General features: G+C 33.3%; 2 protein-coding genes across 4 annotated transcripts in view; one reads left to right on the top strand and one right to left on the bottom strand.

The window, feature by feature from the left end:
* The window catches only part of LOC136026289 (phospholipid-transporting ATPase ABCA3-like), a 138,448-nt gene extending 131,930 nt beyond the window's left edge, over positions 1 to 6,518 (top strand). For both annotated transcript variants that reach the window (XM_065702691.1, XM_065702690.1), the window contains exons 31-32: positions 1,209 to 1,360; positions 6,207 to 6,518. In XM_065702691.1, coding sequence (XP_065558763.1) covers positions 1,209 to 1,360; positions 6,207 to 6,248 — 194 coding nt within the window. In that variant the 3' untranslated portion in view covers positions 6,249 to 6,518. The remainder of the gene's footprint in view (positions 1 to 1,208; positions 1,361 to 6,206) is intronic.
* Positions 6,519 to 13,354: 6,836 nt separating this feature from the next.
* The window catches only part of LOC136026290 (dual specificity mitogen-activated protein kinase kinase 6-like), a 38,471-nt gene continuing 27,302 nt past the window's right edge, over positions 13,355 to 24,523 (bottom strand). The window contains exons 6-7 of one of the 2 annotated variants that reach the window (XM_065702692.1): positions 18,092 to 18,312; positions 13,355 to 15,951 (exon numbers count right to left, since the gene is read on the bottom strand). In XM_065702692.1, the coding sequence (XP_065558764.1) occupies positions 15,825 to 15,951; positions 18,092 to 18,312 (348 nt within the window). In that variant the 3' untranslated portion in view covers positions 13,355 to 15,824. The remainder of the gene's footprint in view (positions 15,952 to 18,091; positions 18,313 to 24,523) is intronic. The other variant, XM_065702693.1, reaches the window with a different exon arrangement.

Here is a 24,523-nt window from a genome sequence, read left to right as displayed (position 1 = left end):
TACACGTAATAATTGCTGTTAAGTTTTAATGTTGCTCCCTACTTTCAGTTGAAAAAATTTGTTTTTTTAATTCAATTTCTGATAGTTTTTAAGTAATGCCAGGAAATCTGGCCCCACCTCCACGGAGAAATCCCCCTCCCCACGGAAATATCCGCTAGACAATTCAATCCCGGTGAAAATTTACCCCGGACAATTACCCTTAACAACTCCATGATTAAAATTGAGACGGAAAAGAGAAAACAAGACATTTAAAAAGAATTTTGTATAGGAATTCTGGCAAATTCCCTCAGTTTATAATTTCCCTGACAAGTACACCCCCTCGAAACTTCCCTCCTCAAAGAAAATTCCCCCGTGGATAACACCCAGCAAAATTCGCCCCCCCCCATCCAAAAATGTATGCATACTTCACAATAACAAATACTATGTGTAAAAATTGGGCAGATTTTGTGACTTAAAGACCTTTCCCCTAGGGATGTGGGGCGGGGATCATGTTATATCCAAAGGCATAGTTATTGGGCCTTTCAACTATGACGAGCAAAACGGCTATCTCAAAATTGTGATCGGACGACTTTTGGAAAAAAGTGACGAGGGATGGGGGCCAGGTTGCCCTCCAATCTTTTTAGTAACTTAAAAAGGGCACTAGAACTTCCAATTTCCGTTCTAATGAGCCCTCTCACGATATTCTTGGACCACTGGGGCGATATGTCACCCCTGAAAAAAAACACGCATCCGTGATCTTTCTTCTGGCAAAAAAAAAAAAAAAATCACATTTTTACAGATAGGAGCTTGAAAGCACTACAGCTTGGTTTTCTAATGCGTTGAATCTGACGGTGTGATTTTTATTAAGACTGTAATACTTTTAGGGGTATTTTCCCCTTTTTTCAAAAATCAGGCGAATTTTCTCAAATAAATATAATTTCAAATGAAATTAAGACCTCATAGTCTTAATTTCATTAAGACTTAACTTAATGAAACTTGTATGTTTAAAATCAGCATATTAAGCCTTTTCTTTTTATATATCTATTGGTAGTAGCATTCCGTTTTTTAGAGTTTTGGTTACTATTGAGCCGGGTCGCTCCTTACTTACAGTTACTTACCACGAACTGTTTGACGGTCAGTTTTTTTCTCTATGACAACCAACTTTAATTTCTCGTCTTATGAGTTTGCTGTATTTTCTGTGTAAACTGTAACAGACATATTTATTTCAGGTTGTCAACTAAAAGACTATCATCAGGGCCTAGTCCACTATCATTTACCTGAACACGGTCTTAGCTGGGCCAAAATTTTTGGCCTAATGGAAAGTGCCAAATCCAAATATTCTATAGAAGATTATTCAGTTGGACAAACTTCACTAGAGCAGGTATTTATCAGATTTACATAAATATTTTGTATATTGTATTATATTTTTTATTTATTTCTATATTTTTATGCACTACACAAATATGTATTTATAGGTTTTTATATATTTATTTATGTATAAAATATATTTTACATATTTTATATTGATTTTTCGTTTTATTTATTTTGATTTTATATTTAATTACTTATATATAACATATAAATACATATTTATGCATACTGATATATTTTGCATGTTTATTTACTTGTTTACATATATATATATATATATATATATATATATATATATATATATATATATATATATATATATATATATATATATATATATATATATATATATATATATATATATATATATATATATATATATATATATATATATATATATATATATCATGAAAAGAGAAATCACCAATGCAACAGCACCAACACATAAAAAAAAAGACAGAAGGAGAAAAGGAAGACTGTTTTCCTAAATTAGTGATTAATATAGACCAGCACTTGAATGAGGCCTTAACCCTACTCATCCATACAATCACATAGGTCAAACAGCATAGCCAAACACAATCAACCATAAAGAATAATCCATGGACAGGCAGTCATGTCGTCAACAAGTATAAGTCGTCATTTACCAAACAATAGAAAAAATAATAAAGACAAATAATTCAGAGGCAACAACCCAACACAAGGGCTCATCAGGAGAATACACTGGCCTATAGGGTTTCGCCACTTTAAATTCTCTACCCAGCCAAGTGTTGTGGCTACCACAGAATATCCATGGCATCCCCGCATCATGTATCACCCCCAAAATACATGCCTATGAAAAAAAAGAGCAAATGTAAAACAACCAAATAACACCTAAACAAGCTTATCCTGTTAATATATCCATCTTTTTAGCAACAATAGGTAAACTAAATATGATAAAATTTACCAAATCACAAGTATTAACACATTGCAAAAAAAAAAAAAAAAATTAATGAACTAAACAATTATAGAACTCATCTTTACCATGTGGCTATTTTAAAAAAAATCCGCTCTATTAGAAACACAATTCAAAATAAATGGCGCTGCATCATCATTTGGCGAACCTCCAAAATTAGTTGAAAATTTCTTTAAGTATTTCCAGATAATTCTTTCGATATTTATTTAAAAGTTCGTTATAATGAAAACTAAATTTTTTAAATTGCCAAGTTAATTTATTTGCAGAAAAACCTCTTGATATCAATTTTTGGCTTAAGATTTTACATCTATTTTTAAAATCAATATAATTACTACAAATCCTTGCATAACGAAGTAACTGTGAGAAAAACGCAGAATATGTGATATTTGAGTGTATATTACTTTCAGGGAATGGGAAACTAATCACTTCAAAATCAAAATCATCCGTTTTATTATACATTTTAAAACTTAATTTATTATTATCACAAATATTAACATTTAAATCTAATAAATGATCTTCATGACCAGCGCCATGACTAGGTTCAAGAGTAAGCTCTGATGGATATATATTTTTAGAAATATCAATGAAATCCTTACAATTTAAGACCAAAATATCATCTAAATATTTTTTATTATTTGACAAAACATGTTTTAAATTATTTGGATTATTCTTATCCATCATATATTTATATTCTAGTTGACTTAAAAACAAGTCAGCTATAAATGGGCTGGCATTCCCCCCCCCCCCCCATGGGAATTCGCACGATTTGCTTGTACAAATCACCACCAAATCTTATATAAGTATTGTATAAAACAAATTCTAATAACTCAAAAATCATATCCAAGCTGTAACATCTCAAGTTAACTGTGGTATTAAAGCAATTTGTCCATATAGCTTTTTTATTATAAGTGTCTATTTTTAAGAACCTTTTACTAGATAAGAGGAAAGATTTCTTGATAACAGTTTTTAAATTATCTAACACTACATTAAGAGATAAATTAGTATACATTGTCGCAAAATCGAAAGACTCAATTCTTTTAGCTGAAACCATTGTTAAAGACTCTATCACCTGCAGTGAATTATTAACACTCCAATATGGATTAAAATTCGAAAACTTTTTAATACCAGAACAATAGGTTTTAAGTTTATTTACAATTTCCTTTAAAATTAAAGAGAGGTCAGTAGCAGCAATGCGGGTTGGACATTTAGCTGCTCCAGCAATAAACCGTGGTTTAGGGGGATTCTTATGAAATTTTACAGTCCAATATAGGAAAGGAAACTTTTTATCATTGTCATTTATTTTAATATTAAAATTTTTAAAAAGTATTTCTTCGGTCTTGTCAATTAAATTCTCATCCTCTAAATTTACCTTTTCGTAAACATTAGTTGTGCATAACTCCCTTTTTAAGATATCACAATACAGCTTCTGAAAAATTATGGCAAAATTATTATTAGCTTTATCCACTGGCACAATTACAAATTCATTCTGTAGATTGTCCGTTTTTTGAATATGATTTTATTTATCTTGAATTCTGTTTTTACGATAAAATAACGGAATTTCGTATTACAAACAATTGACTTCATGATTTGAAGTTCATATTTTACGCAATTGACTTTATAGTCAATCAATTACGATTCAGTATAGTATTGAATATTGGATATTGAGTATTGAATATTGGGATCGTATTGAATACGATCCCATAGTATTAACGATTCAAAATGTCCAACAAATTTCCATTTCTTTTGATAATCAGGTTGCTGAGACTTTGATTGTCAACAACAATCCAGATTAAAATGATTTACACCAGTTTTGTTAATTCAAATTTAGAATCTACATCGTGAAAGAAAGATTCGTAACCACTAGAATAATCCGCTCATAAACCTTTTTTCCACTGCTCTGAGAAGGATTAAAGCTAGCGCAATCAACCAATCACCGTAAGCTAGGAAATTTACCGGTGGCCCCTAAATTGAAAATCTAAAGCGCAATATTCAGCAACTAGTTAAATTTTGTGATTCTTTTTCTGTTCGGGTTTGTTATTTTAAATATCGTAAACTTTTACTTAGCTTTCCAAATTTTTTTTGTTACGTTAAACTAGTCAAAAATTAATTATCCGTCAGAAATAGTAACATTGATAACTTTTATCGTAATCTCCTAATATTCTCTATTTCTTTTAAATACAAAGAATTATATCCTGTCTGTTCATAGTCTTTTATATTCTTCCCCCAGAATTTATTAAACGCTCGAGGTTTAATTTTTTTATTTAGACCTATTGTGTTGTTTTTCGGTAAATAGTTACTTTGTTTGATTTTCTGGAGTGTTTTTAATAGCTTGGTTTATTTATCTTTTATAGTCCTTGATTCTGAGGGAAATATATAAACATTGTAGCACAAGCAGGATAATTAGTTTTTGAGCTACAAGCATTAATAGAATCTATGGCTGCTAATATTTCTTATAGTTAGCACTAATCTTTTTTTTTCTTCTTTTATCTTCTGAGATAGGCTTGCCTATCCTGGAAAATGAAATATACTATCTTGATTTTTTTTCAAGCGTTTTTTTTTTCATTTGAATTTCGCGCCCACTTGATAGTTTTCTGAGATTTGTTAGTTAACAATTTTGTTTCCACGAAATGACAGTGCAGTGGTAGTTACAATATTATTTAGTAATATGACAAAAAAGCTATTATTCTTATATTATTATTCATACTTTAAGTATCAAGGACGTCAAAATAATTTTTTTTTTTTTACCGCCTGAACCCATATTAAGTCCATATTAAGTCATTCATGAAAAACACAATTTTCTTTTTAGTTGTAATAAAATTATGAATTTTTTCGGGCAGTATCGCATTTTGATCTGTGGTGCCATGTTGAACTGTAACAAAAAATAAAAATTTGAGAAAGCTTTTCATCTGAAAAATTTCAGACATTACCAATCTGCTGATTTTTAAAACCACTGTACCTTCAGTACAAAGCAGGTCGTCCTCGCCTGGAGTGGGAGGATGTCATAAAGAAATATTTAAAGGAAATGGGAACTTCATGGGAGGGTGTAAAGGGGGGGGGGCTTTGCATAGATTGGGATAGAGGAGGAGCGTGCGTAGCTGTGTTGGCCTCATGCGGCTTGGTGCTGCGATGAGTGGTTAGTAGTAGTACTGTACCTTCAAAGAAAAGCAATACCTTCTTAAGTTGTTTGGTGCCATATATTTACCACATTTTTTGCTGATTGCTCACACGGGTTTCTTTTTTATACTTGGCGTATGCTTCTACCAAAACCTCTATAACTGCCGTGGAGGGCTTTTTCATGACAAATTTTGGTTTCCAATTTCTTTTTTTTAGGTATATATGTTTTTATTTAATTTTAATATAAATTATTAACACAAAATTTAACATAATTATATTCCTCCAAACGCCACGACATAATACTGAGAAGGTATAATCAAACAAATCCACAAAATAAAAAACTGATTTTTTTTTTATTTTCAAAAGGGTTAAAAAAAAACAAAGCATAACTACAATATCTTGTACCCTGCTACCACCAACCTAACACCCAAAACCCAACTCCGTCCTTAACGATCATCAATCAAGATAAAATACAATAATAGTAATAACACTAATGTCGACTATTTAAATTTATAAGGGTAATTTTTTGTCTCAAGCAACTGAAAGACCAGATTTCGTTATCATGTCCCTTGTTCTTCAAACTCTTTGATTTAATTCTTGAATAAAAAAAAATGAAACAGTAATTTTGAAAAAAAATGAAACAATGATTTTCGAAAAAAGGTTACCCATGATTCTTCAAAAAAAAAAAAAAAAAAAACAAACAAGAAAAATGTGTCACTGACTACGTGAACGGGATTTTCAAAATTCAGAGACCCATTATTTGATTTGTATGATATATGATTTCTTCTAGGTATTCCTCAATTTCGCCAAGAGTCAAACCACTGATGACTAGACCTCATTTTCATAGTGCATATCACATATTCTGATTTTCTGTGATATCCTGGACGTTATCAAGATGGGTTTTTATTTTCCAAAAAAGACGACGCAAGTGTATTTTATGATTTAGGCGCAAATAAGTGATCCTAACTTGCTAATATTTTCCACATGAAAATATACCTTGTTTAAATTATGATATTTATTCGTTTAAATTATTGAGTGTCGAATTTGTTTTCTATTTTTGTTTTGATCGTTTGACTAAAAATAAAATTTGGTTTTATTTTTACTTTTGAGAGGACAAATAATGTGGCTACTCTGAGTGCAAGAGACAACTTCACACCATAACTGGTACTAAAAGATATGGATTTAGCAGACAAGGACGGATAAATTACGAGCAAGGAAGAACTTGCCAAAACAGGCTAACTATGTCACACTATCTGTGAGATAAAACGGAAAATAGAAAAATTCTAAACTTTACAGAGGAGGGAAAAATAGTTTAAAATAGAAAAATAGCGCTTTTCTACGAGGTTCTAACAATAAAGGTCAAATTTTATTTATTTTTATAGACAAGCAGCTTCGTTATTTTTTCGTTAGGTGTTCGGCGAAAAAGAACTACTACTAGTACCATTAACAAGTCAATACAGCAGTAAGCGGCCCGAGGTCAACGCAGCTGTGCACGCTCCTCCTCTACTCCAGTCTATTCTAAGTTTTATTTTTACCCCCCCCCCCCCCCCCAATAATTAACATTTTCTTTTTAAGTCCTTCTCAACAACCTCTTCCCATCCCCTACAGCGACCCCCCGCTTTTTGGCTGGCCCCACAAGGACGGCCGAAAAGAACCGTCTTTGGCAGTATTTCATCCTTCATCCGCAAAACATGTCCTAGCCATCTCAACTCCTCTCAGTATAGTCTACAAGAAGTGGGATAGAACCACATTTTTCAAAAAAGCTTGTTTCATATATGGTAAGTCAAACGAGTACCCTAAAACCATCCGTAGATTTTTTTTTTGAAAACATCAAACAAATCCTTCTCCTTCTTTCGAAGCACCCAAGTTTCAGAAGCATGCTTGACCACTGCTATCTCTGTAACTTCCAATCTTCTGATCTGGGTTAGTAGACTTATCTTCCTATTCTTCCAAACTTTTTTTACCTGTGAAAAAACACCCTGAAACTTCTTTATTCTACTTTTTGCATCTTCACTGCATCCTCAATCCTTACTAATCCTACTGCCAAAGGAAATGGAGCTATTCACTTGATAAATTTTCTCTTTATCCAATATCACGTATCACCTTCATTTATTCCTATTCTTAGCGACTTGGTGTTCTTGACATTAATTTTCGAACCTATTCTTGCTTTTTGTATTCTCGAAATCTCAAAGATTAATTCCTTTTGCGAACAGTTTTGTCTAGGAGGTTTCGAGCTCCTATGTACAAAAAGTGGAATTTTGCATTTTTTACCAGAAACAAGATCACGGCCGCGTGCTGATTTGTTTTTTTCCAAGGGCCATTATATAAAGCCAGTCATCCCACAAGACCGGGAGAGGGCTCATTTGATCGGAAATCATAAGCTATAGTCCACTTTTAAGTGACCATTATTTAAAAAACGATTAGAAACTAAGAAAAAATTACGCTTTTTCAACTGAAAGTAAGGAGCAACGTGAAAAACTAAAACGAACAGAAATTATTACATATATGAGGGAGGTCGCCCTCCTCAATACCTTGTTCTTTACGGTAAATTTTTTTTTAGAACTTTTTTTTAGGAAGCTCATTATTCTAATTAAACAGTCTTGTGTCTCAGGAGTTGTTCTTAAAGAATACGTCAAATTTACCTAGTTGAGGATACTATCTATCCCTATTTCTACCGTTGTTAAAACTCCCTGATAAAATTACCGTATTTTCACCTGTGACCCAGTTTATTTCTTCCTATAGCTGTAAGAAAAATTCATCCGTGTCGCTACTATCTTCATCAGTCGGTTCTACAGGGGCATATGCTACTATGACTGATGCCTTGCATTTTTTATTCGCATAATACGCAACTAGAATTCTATTATTAACGCCTTCCCAACCCAAGTAAGACCTGGAAAGTTCCTATTTCATCATGGGCCCTGCTCTCTGCCTATGCACCCCATCCTTCCTGCCTCAATAAATAAATTCTATATTACCTATTTTCATATGCCCTAATAATGAGAGATGAGTTTCTGAGGCTCTTAACACGTCCAGTTCAAAACCTATGAATTCGTCAGTCAAAATCGTCAATACGATAGTTGTAACGTTGTATCTTTCCAAGTCGCAGTTTTCATATTACATATATTGTTGGATTTATTATGGCCCGAGGAAAAGCAGTAACTTTCACCAGTGCAAGTGAGGGGCTAATATATCTTCTCAAGTCTACAGTACACGTTTAAGCCGGTACAACCAGGCAGCAAGAATTCCTTGAGACCTTGGGTTGAATTGAGGCTTTGTGCAATCTTGGGTCCATCTTGGTCACTACATGATTTTCCCCTATTGGCGATACTTTTCTATCAATTTTATAAGATTCAAAGTCCTATTAAGGCTCCGATGCGTTATATATTCATGCCTACAAACACTGTACTACAATGGGAGGCAACCCATAATAGTTAAATAGCTAGGAACAGATCATTCAGCCTTAAAAAGCCCACGAAAACAAACAAAACCCACAAGAGTTATCCCTTAATCAGAATTTAGAGCAATGTTGCGTCAAAAACAGATCAGTGTGATAAGTGGAGAAATGTGGAGATACATGGAAACCAAATCATTAGGATTAGGGAATAAACAAACAAGATAAACAAACGAAAACAAACAAAACCCACAAGAGTTATCCCTTAATCAGAATTTAGAGCAATGTTGCGTCAATGTGGCAGATCATTGCATTTGACGAAAAAAATATATAAACTATATAATTAAATCAGCCAGTTTTTGAGGGAAATATCAGCCAGTTGAGAAGCAAAAACGACAAAAGTAGATATTCCGATAAGGACCTCCGCCAAGCTGTCTTCAAAGCTAAAAAAAAGCCTGGCTATAATGGCTCATGAATAGTCAGTGTGGTCGTAGAGTCAGATCATTGCAACAAGAGAAAAATGCAGACAAGGGCCACTGCTGGCGAATTAGTTGATGGGTGTTTATAGGGACAAGTAGCAACACTATTGCCAAACCTTGCCACAGCGAGGATCGATCCCTGGGTCCGGAATTGCCAAGCAGAACATCGATCAACTGTACTACCACATAAAGAAAATGTAGATCAATAAAAAAACAAATCAGTGCGATAAGGGGACAGATCAAAAATTAAGGGGGAATTACCGACTGGGCGATATGAAGAAAATAGGAAATCACCAGGTATAATAGGGGATATGCTACCGCACCAACACTCACTGAACAGGAAACAGCATAATTTCTGACTTTTTAAACTACAAATTTAATACAAAATAGAGGATTATATCTAAAATATAAGGAATACATTAAAGGTTCCTTAGCTATATGTTAGAAGTATAACTACCTCTTAGGTCTCACTCTGAAGAAAGCTATACAAAAAAAAGAAGATATTTCTTTTTTCAATCACGATGTCAAGTGTTATTAATTGAAGATAAACAGACCACGCCAATTGATTTAAGCTGGGAATCTGACATGGACTGGCCTGTACAAGGATTGTAAGAAAACACAAGGTTTCCCAACAGTTGGGTAGAGTTAAATTCAATGGGAGAATTCAAATATGCTTCATAAAAGACATACACGGTAACTCTTAAAATTTGCGATTTGCCTAATTTAAGAGAAGGGCGAAATTATCCACTTGGCAGAAATAGTTTTTCATTCAAGGAATTCAAGCAAGAAAATTTTGTAAGAACTATGTAGCTGAATAATGTGGGTTTAATCTAGCATATACAAGCAGGAAGTAACACTTTTGTTAGGTCTTTGATCTAGACTTATGAAACATATTTGACCAGGGCTCTATCCAGAGGGACATTTTACCGGGTTTGAATCCCCCCCCCAAAAAAAAATATCTCTCTGACTCTTATCGCAAACAATTTATCGCAAAAGGGTAGGAAAAAAAGCCTCATTTGAGATCGTTAGACAAGGTCAACGAGAGGTATACCTATCCTTCTTCAAATAATACCATCGGATAAGATTTGAAAAAAAATTTAAGATTAAGCCTTAAGAATAGGAAAAAATCTTTAAAATAAAAAATTAAAATTTTTAAGATCTTCTGTTTTGTGCACAAAGATACATAGAAGTCGAATATATCAGAAAATCAAGGAAATCACCACTGAGTATTTTGGATAATAGATAGGTTGCCCAGATCCCCAGGAAAATTACAACAATGAACTTAATAAGTGATATAACTGCGTATACGAGAATTACACATTTTATTTTGACTATATCTATACAAGCAATGGCACTTCTTTTCCCATACCTACAACCCATTCCTATCAAAACATAGGCCAACGATATTACCAACATATTTTAAGGCCATTTAAACTGAAAGCTTAACAGGGTCATCCCCATACACATTCTAATCTTTTGACATTAAAAAAAAAAAAAAAAAAAAAACGATAGAATCAACAAAAATATGCTAAAAGACATGGGTATATCTAAAAATTAAGTGTGGAGAGGAGCGGGGGGGGGGGGGGTCTATGAGTGACTACACAAGAGGCACACTCAAAGTGAAAACTTGTAGAACCAACGTACTTATGCTAAAATTCATAGACATTCCTGGAAATTCAGTATGGAGGAGGGGGAGTGTTCCATTTGTCATCAGAAGGTAGGTATTCTGTTTAGTCTTTATTTAGTTGCTTAAGATCTTGTCGAACAAAAAATAGAAAAAAAATATCGTGCAATTGCATAGATCCTTATTTCAAATTAGCAAATTTCTAATTCTTGAACATTCCTTCTGTGAAAAAATGAGACTGACAATTACAATTGGCAACAACCAAGGTTTATGAGTATTTATGAAACTTTTTAAAACATGCTCTGGAGGGACCCCCCCCCCACGGGTAAGAATCTGCTAAAAGCACTATCCTCACCATGCAAAATAGGACCTGAGTTAAATTTCATTTTCACTGAAAATTTACTTTTAAAGGAATAGCTAGCTTGTCATTGCTGAGTCTCATTTGTAAAGTTGACTTTTCATTAAAAATTTTAAAAGGGGACAATTTTTTTTGTACAACAGAACTTGATTTCCTAAATGTTTTTATTGATTTTCTAATAAAAATTTTTGGTGTTTTGAGAAAAAAACATGCTTCGGCATAGACAACGTTAATAAGTTTTCAAATTCAGTGTAAATCATTTTTAGAATTCCAAATTACAACTCTTAAGCCAATTACGAAAATTCATTTTTTCTTGTCAGTAATTCTTTTCGTCACACATTACAATAGAAGTTGTTTAGACCATTGTCAAAAACAGTAATGTAATTGAAAGTACCAAGGACGATGAGAATGAAATCGGATTGTCTGAATCGGTTAGGTGGGTACTAACCGAATAGGTAACTGAATCGGTTAGGTGGAACAAGGTATATCTTAAAAATTTGCAAAAAAGTCAGAAATTCAATTTTTTACGAAAAAGACCTTCATGGGCAGTTTTGGTAGTAGGGATTACGAAATCAAAAAAAAAAGAAAGAAAAAAAAAGTGTATGATAATTCAGCAGAAAATAAGCTAAAAGATATGGCACCAAACAATTAAGGTGTGGCTGTCCTTTGAAGGGGCAACTGTTTTTGAGAGTCAGTGGATTATTCATGTTTGAGTTTTTAAGGACGAAAATAGTTGTTCAATTGAGCCAATAATATTTCCTTGTTTGTTTCGGCGGTTTAAAGGTGCATCAATACATCTTTCAGGTTGGAATTTTTTTTTGTAAGTCAATTTTCCAAAAATCGTTACCCAATTTATAGTTCACGAGGACCATATTATGTTTGCCTCTTCATGTAACTTTGATGATAATTTCAACAAAAGTCGGCATAATGTCTGTCAGTCTAAAATTTTCAACATAACCCTTAGAGATACCGTCAATATAATTTTTTAGATATTTAATAGCAAAATGAAGGAAATTTTATTTTTTCATAGAATTTAGGTAAATATTAGCACAATTATTTAACAATAATTCCCAAAAACGAGTGGAACCTAGGACCTTCTCGAACATGTTAGTCATAATGTCCGACGTAAAATCGTTGGTATAATGATCAGATTTTGTCAGAGAATGCCATAGTTTTTTTTTCCCTGAAAATCACGGCATCACGAACCTTCTTGTCCATAGAGCATCATAATATCCGACATAAAATTGTCAATGCAATAATTAAGTTTTGTCGAAAAATATCAATATTTAATTTACTTGTAACACAAATTTTGCAAAAAAAGAAAGAAAAAAAAAGTTAATTATTTTAGTAAAAAGATGTCAGTGTCATTTTTTTCCTTTCCACGAAATTTTGATAGTAATGACAATGACAATTGCCAAAAACGAATGGCATCACGGATCTTTTAGAACATAGTCTGTCATAATGTCCAACCTCTTCAATACAATGATCAGATTGAGTCAATAAATATCATTATTCAATTTTTTTCGATTAATCAATCTATCCAAAAAATCTGATTCGTTAGTCATTTAATAGTAAGCGATATCAGTATCAATTTTTACCTATCCAGAAAATTGTGATAATAATGACGGTTAAAGTTAGCGCAACTACTTGGAAAATATTTGCAAAAAACCATCGGCACCAAGGACCTTCTTGAACATAGTCTGTCATAATATCCAGCATAGCTTCTTCAGCACAATGATTAAAAACTGTCAATAAATATCATTAATTTATTACTATTTCTTTAAATCAGATTTTGCAAAAAATCAAAATTGTTAGTTCTTCAATGGTAAAAAGATGTCAATATCCAATTTTATCTCATCATCAATTGCCTCATCATAACATCAAATAGTCAGTATAGTCACTGAGGTGTGTAAATAGATGTCCCGATTTCAACTTCTTTTGTAAATAAATTTTACAAAAATCGCTATTGACTTTATAGTACAACGAGGCCCATAATAATTTTGTTTCTCCACATGGTTTCCATACCTTTGCAGTAAAAGTGGGCACAATGTCTGTCTAACATATAATTTTCAATATAGTTCTTAGATATTGTCAATGAATTTTAATTTTTTTTTTGTAAATCAAATCTCCAATAAATCATATTTCTTAGTAATTTGTAGCATAACAATGTCAATTTTGCTTTTCCAAAAAAATTTGGTAATAATAACAGCAAAAGTTAGCATAACTACTTGACAATATTTGCCAAAAACAAATGGCACCAAGGACCTTCTTTAGCATAGTTTGTCATATCCTATATATATATATATATATATAAACTCAGGTACTTAGAACAAAATATGCTCCTAAGTTTTGTTAAAATACATAAAGCTATAATGAAACTAACATCAGTAACGCTAAAATCCATATCTAAGGGAAATACGTCAAAATATAAGAAGGATACAAGTAAAAAAATCAAAAATTTCTCCCATTTTTAATACCACTTGCTAGCTTTTAGATCCAGCGGAGATAGATATGAGGGTTAGAGAAAAATATAAAAAGAGAGAAATGGATACTGAGAGCAAAAGTGGTGGATAGGGTGAGATTGATAGAGAAAGGAAAAAGGAAAAAGAGAGAGAGAGAGAGAGGGAGAGAGAGAGAGAGAGAGAGAGAGAGAGAGAGAGAGAGAGAGAGAGGAGAGAGAGAGAGAGAGAGAGAGAGAGAGAGAGAGAGAGAGAGAGAGAGAGAGAGAGAGAGAGAGAGAGAGAGAGAGAGAGAGAGAGAGAGAGAGAGAGAGAGAGAAATTGTCTGAGTACTATAAATGTTTTTAATTGCTTACACTTAAATTGAAGCAGAATGGAAAAAAACGAAGAAAAAAGAGCATATTAATACAATAAAAAAGTAATATTAATATATTATGACAGTAAAAAAAAGCAGCTAGACCAAACTTTTATGATGTCTCTGAATAAAAAGGCAATAAAAACAGTATAGCTTCGCTAAACTCTCAAACCTAATTATTAGGACTGACCAATATGAGTTAAAAATAACCAACGGATGTGAATACGGTCTGGCAAAAGCATGATTTTTCGTATTAATAAATTTGAACGATGCTTTACAAACTTATTTCAAATAAAAAGAAAGGAAATTTTAAACGTTAGTTGCGTCAAATTAGAAAGCTAAAAATTCTTCAAAAAACAATATGAGATTAAACTAAAATAATGTAAAGAGTCATAAAAAAGAGATAAAGAAACGTCAAATAAAAAGTCAAAAGGACGGTAGAAATAAAACACACCTTGTTTCAGCGAATAAATCAGCAAGCACCCATAAAATCTTCGTACAACAATGAAAATGAAACAAAATTTTATAATATTAAAACCAAATTTGGTCAATACTGCTTACTGAACCAAATGCTTGCACATTATACATTGGGCAGGTAAGAATAAAACATTCCAGGGAAATTTGACAACAGTGTCAAACTGGAAACATTAAATATATGTTATTTTGTCAGAGAGTGGCATTTACGAAATATTTTTGCTAAATCTTTGAAGATATATTTTCCACCTCTGCATTAGAAACAACAAAGAGTAAATCAAAAAATGAATTTTGTTTAGAAGTCGTTGTTTCATTTTTCAGATAGATATATTTGTACTTATTTCAATGGAAGATTATTCTCAGCGTACGGCGTTATGAGAAAACGCGAATACCATAATTTCATCTAAGTTAGGTTATAAGAAAAAACAGTAACATTTATCGAAACAAATACGGTCAAGCGAGTTTGTTGTGTCTATTTTAGGTGGTATGTCTGACTAAGGGAAATTGTCTGGGTGTTTGACTTACATGAAAAGAATCACATACCCTCCACTACATTTTATCAGTATGCTCGCATTGCAAGCAAAATCTGTATAAAACTGTGATAAATTAAACTTGGGTTGTTAGCGTTTTTGTAAATTTGCTAGTTATTTTCGGGACTTAAAATCACAGACCTCACCCCCTACACACGGGGGAGATGGAGCCACCCTGCAAAGATTATTTAAAGGGATTCTCATCCCTATAAATTTGAAAGGGTTGCGTTAAAAATGGTAACAGTGCTTACATCTATAACACAGAACATGCCAACAATGTTGATTTTGCCCCATTTATTCATGAAAATATTACAACTTGTTATGTCAATATATTAAAGTTTAGAAAATTTCATAAGAACAAGCGTAACGAAAACGACAAGAAAATCATATCAATGAATAATCTCAACACCAGACACTATTTTTATGTTTTCATTTTAATTGTTCACAAGACCAGATCAATATCTTAGATTTTGAAGATACAAGCTGGTCAGGTATCACGATAAATTGGCCGAGTGAACTTCTTAGTATTTTTACATAGGTGAAATATTTTACTGACCCTTGAATGTATATTTAAGAGCATCTCCTAAAAATAAGAAAAAAACACAAAAAAAGGAGAAAAACAAACTTTTCCAAGTCACTTTCAAAGAGATAAAAACCTTTGGTTCAGCAAACAAAATTGTCCCTTACACTAAACACTCCTATATTATTGCTTTGGTTATTCATTCTGAAAAAAAATGATCAGGATAAATCGAGAATCTCTTCGACATAACTTGCAATATCGATGTCACGCGTGCTATGTTTAAGGAAGAACGGATGCTCCAGCAACTGTTTGTAAACAGGACGGTCAAGGTAGTTCTTCTGCAAACTATAATAGAATATTAGTAATTATAATTAGTAATTAAAATATAAAAAATACAGATATAATATAATAATATAATACCGAATAATTAGTAATTGTAATATAACAGCAATTAACAACAGGGTTTAATCACTATGAATTTCAAAAACAAAAGTTTCCCTCTCCTGGAGGAATCTGAGGAAGGTAAACAGGAAGAGTGTGCAAAAGCACAGGATGGTTGGCCTCCAACCCTTATTACACTTCCTGGCTGAAGGGCCAAGAAACGGAGATCAGCACCGCCAGTAGGGACTGTAAAGTTTAATGCCGTATTCTTCTATAGTTTCCCCCAACTACAAGTTCTTACAGAAAGATGCAGTCAAAATGTTCCTTTCACCTAGAAAGTATTTTTTTCCGAAAGAGAAATTTTCGAATTTAAAATTTCGAACAAATTTATTTTTTTCAGAAATTGTAGAAAAAGCCAAGACAGATAGTCCAATTGAGTGAGAAGCAACAAACTTGGCATTAACCCCCCCCCCCCCCTTATTAGGATTGTATAAAAATGATGTTGGTTCATTTGTTAATAGATATGTCTATCTATTATCCGTCCATGCGTCATTGCTAGGGCAGTAGAAACAAGGTAGATAGTCAAAGAGATAAGATAGTGATAGAACCTATAGTTTTCCAAGTGTTTGGTTAATTTGGCACGGGTAAACGGCGGGAGTAAGTGTGCCTCTATTATTGGACCAATATTTGTTTGTTATCTTTTAGCAAGTCACGCCCACCTAGAGTCTCAGGCAGGTTGACCAAGAATTTAAAATTGACCTAGGACCATTAGATTGCCCGGAATGAAAGGTAAACAAGGGACGCCTGTCTATGGTCTTAGGCAGGTTGAGCTAAGAGCTTAGAATTGACACAGGACCGTTGATTTGCCTAGAATGAGAGGCAAACAAGCGTCTAAATCATGTAGCACCAAACACCTTATAAAGACGTGGATTTCATTTGGAGGTGTAGTCGTCTGGGAATCAACAGACTGTCAATATTTTATTTCTTCGGATTAATGTATTGTCAAATATAACTGATTAGTTGTGATTATTCATTTTAACACTCCAACGAGACAACACTGGCAATGTAGTACTGAATTAAAATCTTCATAATTTTGTGACAACCAATAGAAACATCACGATTTTTGGATGTGAACAGGCAAGAAAGGTTTTAATTACGATGTCCAGGGTTCTTTGAATGACTAAAACTTTTTTCCCTCACCAATACGATACGAAGTCTTCAGAATCCAGTGAAAAATTCCAGTTCCTAACACAAAAATGATAAAAGATCGTCTCTGTTAACACCAGAAATAACAGAGAAATGTTTCTGGTGTTAACAGAGATAGCCTTTTGTTACTTTCTATGTATTTATTCAGGACAATTAGTGATAGTTGTATTTTTAAGGTTATTAAGATGCAAGTTTTATTTATTTGTCGTTTGTGTGCGTGTTTTTTTATATCCATATGCTGCGTTTAATTTAATTTTTTAACATTTTTTCCCGCTGAAAAAAGGTTTCCGGACATGGAAGCGAAATATGCAGATTTTAGCATTTAAAGTTTGTTGTTTTTTGTTCCACTGCTGTACTTGCTTAATCTATTTAAACAGCATTCTTCATTGTTCATAAGGAAACATTCTATTGGAAATAAGCTGGAAACACGTGGCACCGAACTTTAAGAGGGTGGAAGTTTCTTTTGAAACTGCAGTTGTTTTCGGGGATCAACAGATTGTTAATAATTCATTTTAACAGACGAAAAGAATAGTCAAATTTAAATAATTAGTTCTACTTATTTATTTTCACGGTCCAGGGTGACAACACTGCTGACGAGGTACAATCCTAAAAATTTCATAATTTTGAAAAAAAAAGATCTTATAAAATCACAGTTTTGAGATATGAACAGATCTAAGATGAATCCAGGAGGCAAAACATAAAGTTACCAATTAACAATCAAATGACTGATTTATGACTAACTAAACTAATTCTAAATTCTTATTTGTGCAGATAATATTAAATTACTTCAACAGTTCAACTAATTAAATATTCAAATAATTTACAATAATTAAGTTATTTACAAATGACAGATTAAGTCATAGTTAGACATACTTAAGTGACTAAGTTTTTTCCTTACCAACACGATACAAAATCTTCAAAATCTGGAGAAAACATTCCAGGTTCTAATCGTGGGGCATCACCGACCACCACTTGCTTAATCTGATCAAAAGGTGTTTTCCATTGTTCGTATGGAAACTTTCCCGTGGAGATTTCAATCAAGGAGATGCCTAAACTCCAAACATCTGAGCGAATGTCGTAATTCCCAGCAGCCCCTTTGACAGGGTCAATTCTTTCCGGCTGTGAAATAAAGATGAATTTATGAGAAATTACATAAATCTAATCACAAGTACTAAAAATTCACTTCAGCACCAAGGCGCCTGAGGCCAATATAGCTACGCACGCTCTTCCTCCAACAAAGCCTCGCTCCTCACACCCTTCCAAGAAGTTCCCTCTCCCTTAAATTCTTCCTTAAAACCTCCTCCCAACCCCATTGGGCGGTGACCTAATTTTCGTTTGGCCCTAGATGGTTGACTAAACACAAAGATCTTTGGCAAGGTACCATCCTTCAGTCGCAGAACGAGTTCGTTTATTAGGTTGACAGAAAAGGACATCCAAAGCAATTCGTAGACAATTCCTCACGAAATGCTCCAGACATTTGACTGATTGTCGTAAATCCCAGTAGCCAGCATGCCTAGTGAAGCGAAGACACTGTTTATTTTGTATTATAACATGTCATATTGCAGTCTTCTCTGGCACTTGGCATAACAACGACGGAGCAGTGAGTATAAAAATAAAATTATCAATAGCAATGCAATAGCACAATAGCGGTTCCGATCATTTTACAATTCGAAGGAGCATTGATATGCAAATCAAATCAAAGTGTACGTTTGTCTCTTAGATACCGAATTAAAAAAAAAAAAAAAAAAAAAAAAAAATAACTCGAGTCCAGCAGAAGTTATTGGAATTGTTTTTTAAAAACAAACTTGGAAACTACTTCTTGGACAACGGCACCTTCATCTTGAAAAAGATGAAGGAGAAGTGCCAGGGATTTTTTAAATGAAGATGTTAAAAAGGTATTTCTCAAAATCTAGGGGGTTTATTTTTTGATGAAAATACCAAAAAAGTATTATTACAATATAGAAAGGGACAATTCCCCCTCCACTTGCCCCTCCCCAATTGGCACCCTGTTTCTAGGCACTAATTTAGATGGTAGATATATTCTATAACGTATATATATATATATATATATATATATATATATATATATATATATATATATATATATATATATATATATATATATATATATATATATATATATATATATATATATATATATATATATATATATATATATATATATATATATATATATATATATATATATATATATATATATATATATATATATATATATATATATATATATATATATATATATATATATATATATATATATATATATATATATATATATACAAAGTTTCAATGTTTTTCTATAGGAATTGACAAGACTCATTATCACTTCTTTCTTATCAACATAGCTTTACTATGTGTTTTTTTACATGTGTCCTTAATCTAATCCAATTTTCATTGGTTTTTGGCTAAATTCGGGGTAATTTTCGCATTCCCCCATTCATGTATTCCAGATGTTCCGCCTTTTTTTCTTTTAACAATGGAAATCTTATAAAACAGCAAACTTTCATTGTAACGTATTGCGTTTCAGAACCTGTCGTGCTGTAACGCATCGAGTTTTAAACAACTCAGAATACCAATGATTTTAAATTTTAAGGTAAAATATATGACTTAACAGGACGTACTTCTTTTTGAATCCCTTCATCACACGGCAGAAGACAGCATAGCAAATTTATATTATTTCTTATCACAGTTTGGATATACATGACACAACATAGAATAAGAGTGTATTCAGGAATGGGACAGAAAAAGAATATTTTTATTTGTCAGTTTTCACATTTTGGATACCCCTCCAGAGCAATAGAAGGCACAAGAGTAAAGCCGCATTGTAATGCATCAGTTCTTGACCAAGCCATTATACATTTCTCAAGAAATAAGAGAAATAATACGGGACTTGTATTCCCTAGATATTTCTTGCACGTATATCTCATTTAAGATTAATGGAAATTACAACACCAAGGAATTAACTAGTCTCATCAACATTTCGGTAGACACAGGGCCTAGAACGGCAGTATATTTCAGGAAGCTTACAGTCATATTTTTGAGGGAACTCCACCTCTTGTGATCTATTTGAGAGAAACTATATTACTATATCTACCAATTTCATTAATCATTACTAGGAAAAAAGGGATCCAAACAAAGTTCCTCGAGGAATACCACAGAAGATAGGTAGAAGGTTAGCGAATAAATTTCCGTATTTTACCACTTGTGATCTATTTGAGAAGACCTATATTACTGTGTCTACTAAGAAAGGATCAAAAGGATCTACTGAGAAGTTCAAAGTTGATCAATAAAAAGCAAAAAAAAAGCGAATGTTGTGATCAACCAAGTCAAATCTTTAAGCAGTTTAACTATTTCTAAACTATTTAAGATGGTGTGTAAAAAGTGCATAAGGTAATAGGCGGTAGAAGTTTTGCTGCATTAGCGTAATTCGCTTTTTAAATTGCTGAATTATCGAACCTCTGCGTAAAACTATTTCAACCGTCAAGCAGTTGCAAAGTAAACCTGAACCAAAACTATAAAGTTAAAAAAAAAAAAAAAAAAAAAAAAAAAAAAAAAAAAAAAAAAAAAAAAAAAAAAAAAAAAAAAAAACTGGGGCAAGTGGACTTTCGTGAAGCTTGCTTTAGTAGATTTCTTTAGAGCGATTGTTTGAAAAACATTTTTCCAACAGCCTGACAACTGACCAAATTTTATGATTTTATAGAAACTTTTGCTTAAGGTTTAGTAATTTTGTCGACGGCTTTAATTAGATCAATTGGGATGTCCAAGGGGCAAGTGCTCAATTTTCCAACCTTTTGAATCTTATTTACAATGTTGAAGGGAAAAATTAGGGAAAGGAGGCATTGGAGAAATAGTTGAAACTGGCCAAGTGAAACGTGGGAGACTTTGTTTAATGGAAGCCAGAAACAACTCGCAAGCTATTAGGAGGTTCAGGGAGACAGAAATTAATATCAGAAGTTTTTTTTATACATCTTTTGATTTAGCATTGACATTTCTTGGGGTTATTAGAGTATATATCTTTAACTTTATTATTGTATTACAAAGAAGTTGACTTTCATTTTTTTTTTTATCAGGAGCTTTCTTAGACTATTAGCCTCTTCAATACGGTCTTGCTTGAAAAGATTTATCTTTTTTGCTAAAAGATCTCTGGCTGCTCCTTTGACAAAAAATTCTCTTCTTAGCGCTTTATTTTGAAAAGTAATAGGTTATAAATGTCAAAAAATAAGCTCAAGAGCAATAATTGGCACTACAATGCATTAACGCAACCAGTTAGAGTAAACCTATATTAAACCTAATCCTAATTATTGTCAATACTATTTACATAACCATCCCTAATTAGGTTATTAGAGTATACATCTTTAACTTTATTATTGTATTACAGAGAAGTTGACTTCTCTGAAAATGAACCTAACTTTCGTATTATACCCACACCTTGAATTGTTAAAGTATATTTAAAGTTTGTGGCTTAAATGACTAACTCTTGACTGATTGTAATTGGAACAACATTAATTACTTCTCTCCTGATTTTTGACCATTGGTCAGGCAGCAATTTAAGACACATACTTAAAAAGAGTAACTTTTTACAATCTCATCCGCAGCACAATTAACAATTGATTGGTGAGTAGTGAGCCATCCTCCTGACAGGAGTACAACATACTTTTGTGCACTTTTCATATATATTTTAAATAATTTGTCGAGCAAAAATAGAACAAAAAAGATCATCAAAATTTTAGGCAGCTTCGGCTCTTGTTGGCAGTCACGTAAGCAGAGGGTTTCGATCCCCCGTAATACTGGAGGAACCAAACTAGCCTCCCATATCATACCAAAGAAGAAGAAAAAAAAAAAAGAGTCCATGGCCAGTAGGAAGAAAAAGAAGAAAAATTCTACAAATATGTCATCTGTATCTAGCAAAGCGTCCTATGCGTTGCAAAGGAAAAAATTTATAAAATAAAAACCTCACAAAACAAAAGGAAAAAAATAGATACAATTAAACCAATATATACAGCATATACTGAAAAAGTGACAATTGTATTTATTTGCTTTGATTACTTTCTCTTTGTTCTTCTTTGATTTAGATTTTCTTTTTGTTCCTTAAATTATCGACTTTTAAATTCTCTTCCTCAATTGTGAGGATACATTGTTGTATGTGTATAAAATATTCAATTGGTTGTTCTTCTTTTCTTCTTGTTGACCAAAGACTTGTTTGCTGATTTTTTTTTTTCAAAGGTTTTCTTAATCCTTTTTCCTCTTTTGTTTGGCCGCAATAAAAACAAGAGCTAAGAGCTAATATGGCACTAGTGACGAGGCCGGAAGAGTCAATAGCTCATACGGGATGAGCTCTAGCAAAATTCTAAGAATCAATAGATTGATTTAAAAGGAAAATCAGAGGCTTAATACAAAATTAAAATAAGAGCTCTGAGACACGAGGTCTTTCTAAATATCAAAATTCACTAAGATCCGATAACCCACTCGTAAGTTAAAAATACCTTATTTTTTCTAGCTTTTCCTTACCCTTCAGCCCCCCAGATGGTCGAATCGGGGAAAACGACTTTATCAAGACAATTTGTGCAGGCCCCTGACAAGCCTACCAATTGCCATTGTCCTAGTACGTCCAGAAGCATCAAACTCACCAAAGCACTGGACCCCCCTAACTCTCCAAAGAGAGCGGATGCAGTCCAGTTACGTCAATTACGTATCTACGGCATTTGCTTATTCTACCCACCAAGTTTCATCCCGATCTCTCCACTCTAGGCGTTTTTCAAGATTTCCGGTTTCTCCCTCCAACTCCCCCCAACATCACCAGATCTGGTCGGAATTCGAAATATGAGCTCTGAGACATGAGTTCCTTCTAGATATAAGATTTCATTAAGATCCGATCACCCGTTCTGAAGTTAAAAATACCGCAATTTTTCTAATTTTTCAGAATTAGCACACCCCCATCAAACTCCCCCAAAGACAGCAGATTCAGTCCAGTTATGTCAATAGCGTATCTAGGACTTGTGCTTATTCTTCCCACCAAGTTTCATCTTGATATCTCCCCTCTAAGCAGTGTCCAAGATTTCCAGTTTCCCCCTTTAACTGCACCCCAGCGTCACCAGATCTAATCGGGATTAAAAAACAAGAGCTCTGAGACATAAGGTCCTTATAAATACCAGATTTTATTAAGATAAACTCTCCGCTCTAAGCATTTTCCAAGATTTCCCGTTTCCCCCTCCAACTCCCCCAATATCACCTGATAATACCGGTCGGTATTTTGAATAAAAGCTCTGAGACACGATATCATTCTAAATATCAAATTTTATTAGGATCCGATCACCCAATTCTCAAGTTAAAAATACCTCATTTTTTCAATTTTTCCTCTCCCTCCAGCCCCCCAGATGGTCGAATCGGGGAAATGACTATTATGAAGTCAATTTGTGCAGGTTCCTGACATGCCTACCAATTTTCATCGTCCTAGAACGTCCAGAAGCACTGAAGTCGCCAAAGCACTGGAAATCCCCCCAACTCCCCCAAAGAGAACAGATCCGTTCCTATTATGTCAATCACGTATCTAGAACTTGTGCTTATTCCTCCCATCAAGTTTCATCCCCATCTCTCCACTCTACACGTTTTCCAAGATTTCCGGTTTCCAAGATGTCTGTTTCCCCCCTCCAACCGCCTATATACCCGGATCCAATTCAAATTGAAAATGGAGCATCTAAGACATAAGATCTTCTATATATCCAGTTTTATTAAGATCCAATTACCCATTCATAAGATAATTATGTCTTAATTTTCACGTTTTCCAAAATTTCCGGTTTCCCTCTACAATTCCTCTTAATGTCACCAGATCTGGTGGGGATTTAAAATAAGAGCTCTGAAGCACAAGATCTTTCTAAAAATCAAATTTCATCTAAGATCTGATCACCCGTTCCAAATACCAAGTTACAAATACCTCATTTTTTCTAATTTTTCCGAAGCCACCCCCCCCAACTCCCCCAAAGAGAGCGGATCCAGTCCGATTATGTCATTCACGTACCTTAGACTTGTGCTTATTCTTCCCCCCAAGTTTCATCCTGATCTCTCCACTCTAAGCGTTTTCCAAGATTTCCGATCCCCCCCCCCCAATTCCTCCCAATTACACAGGATCCGGCCAGGATTTCAAATAAGATATCTGAGTTACGAGGCCCTTCTAAATACGAAATTTCATTAAGATCCGACCACTCCTTCGTAAGTTGAAAATACCTCATTATTTCTAATTTTTCACAATTAACCCCCTCCCCCCACAACTCCCCCAAAGAGAGCGGATCCGTTCTGATTACGTCAATCATGT

The sequence above is a fragment of the Artemia franciscana genome, chromosome 4 (assembly GCF_032884065.1).
Source record: "Artemia franciscana chromosome 4, ASM3288406v1, whole genome shotgun sequence".
NCBI classification, from domain to species: Eukaryota; Metazoa; Arthropoda; class Branchiopoda; order Anostraca; family Artemiidae; genus Artemia; species Artemia franciscana.
This window is presented reverse-complemented; position numbering and strand designations above follow the sequence as displayed.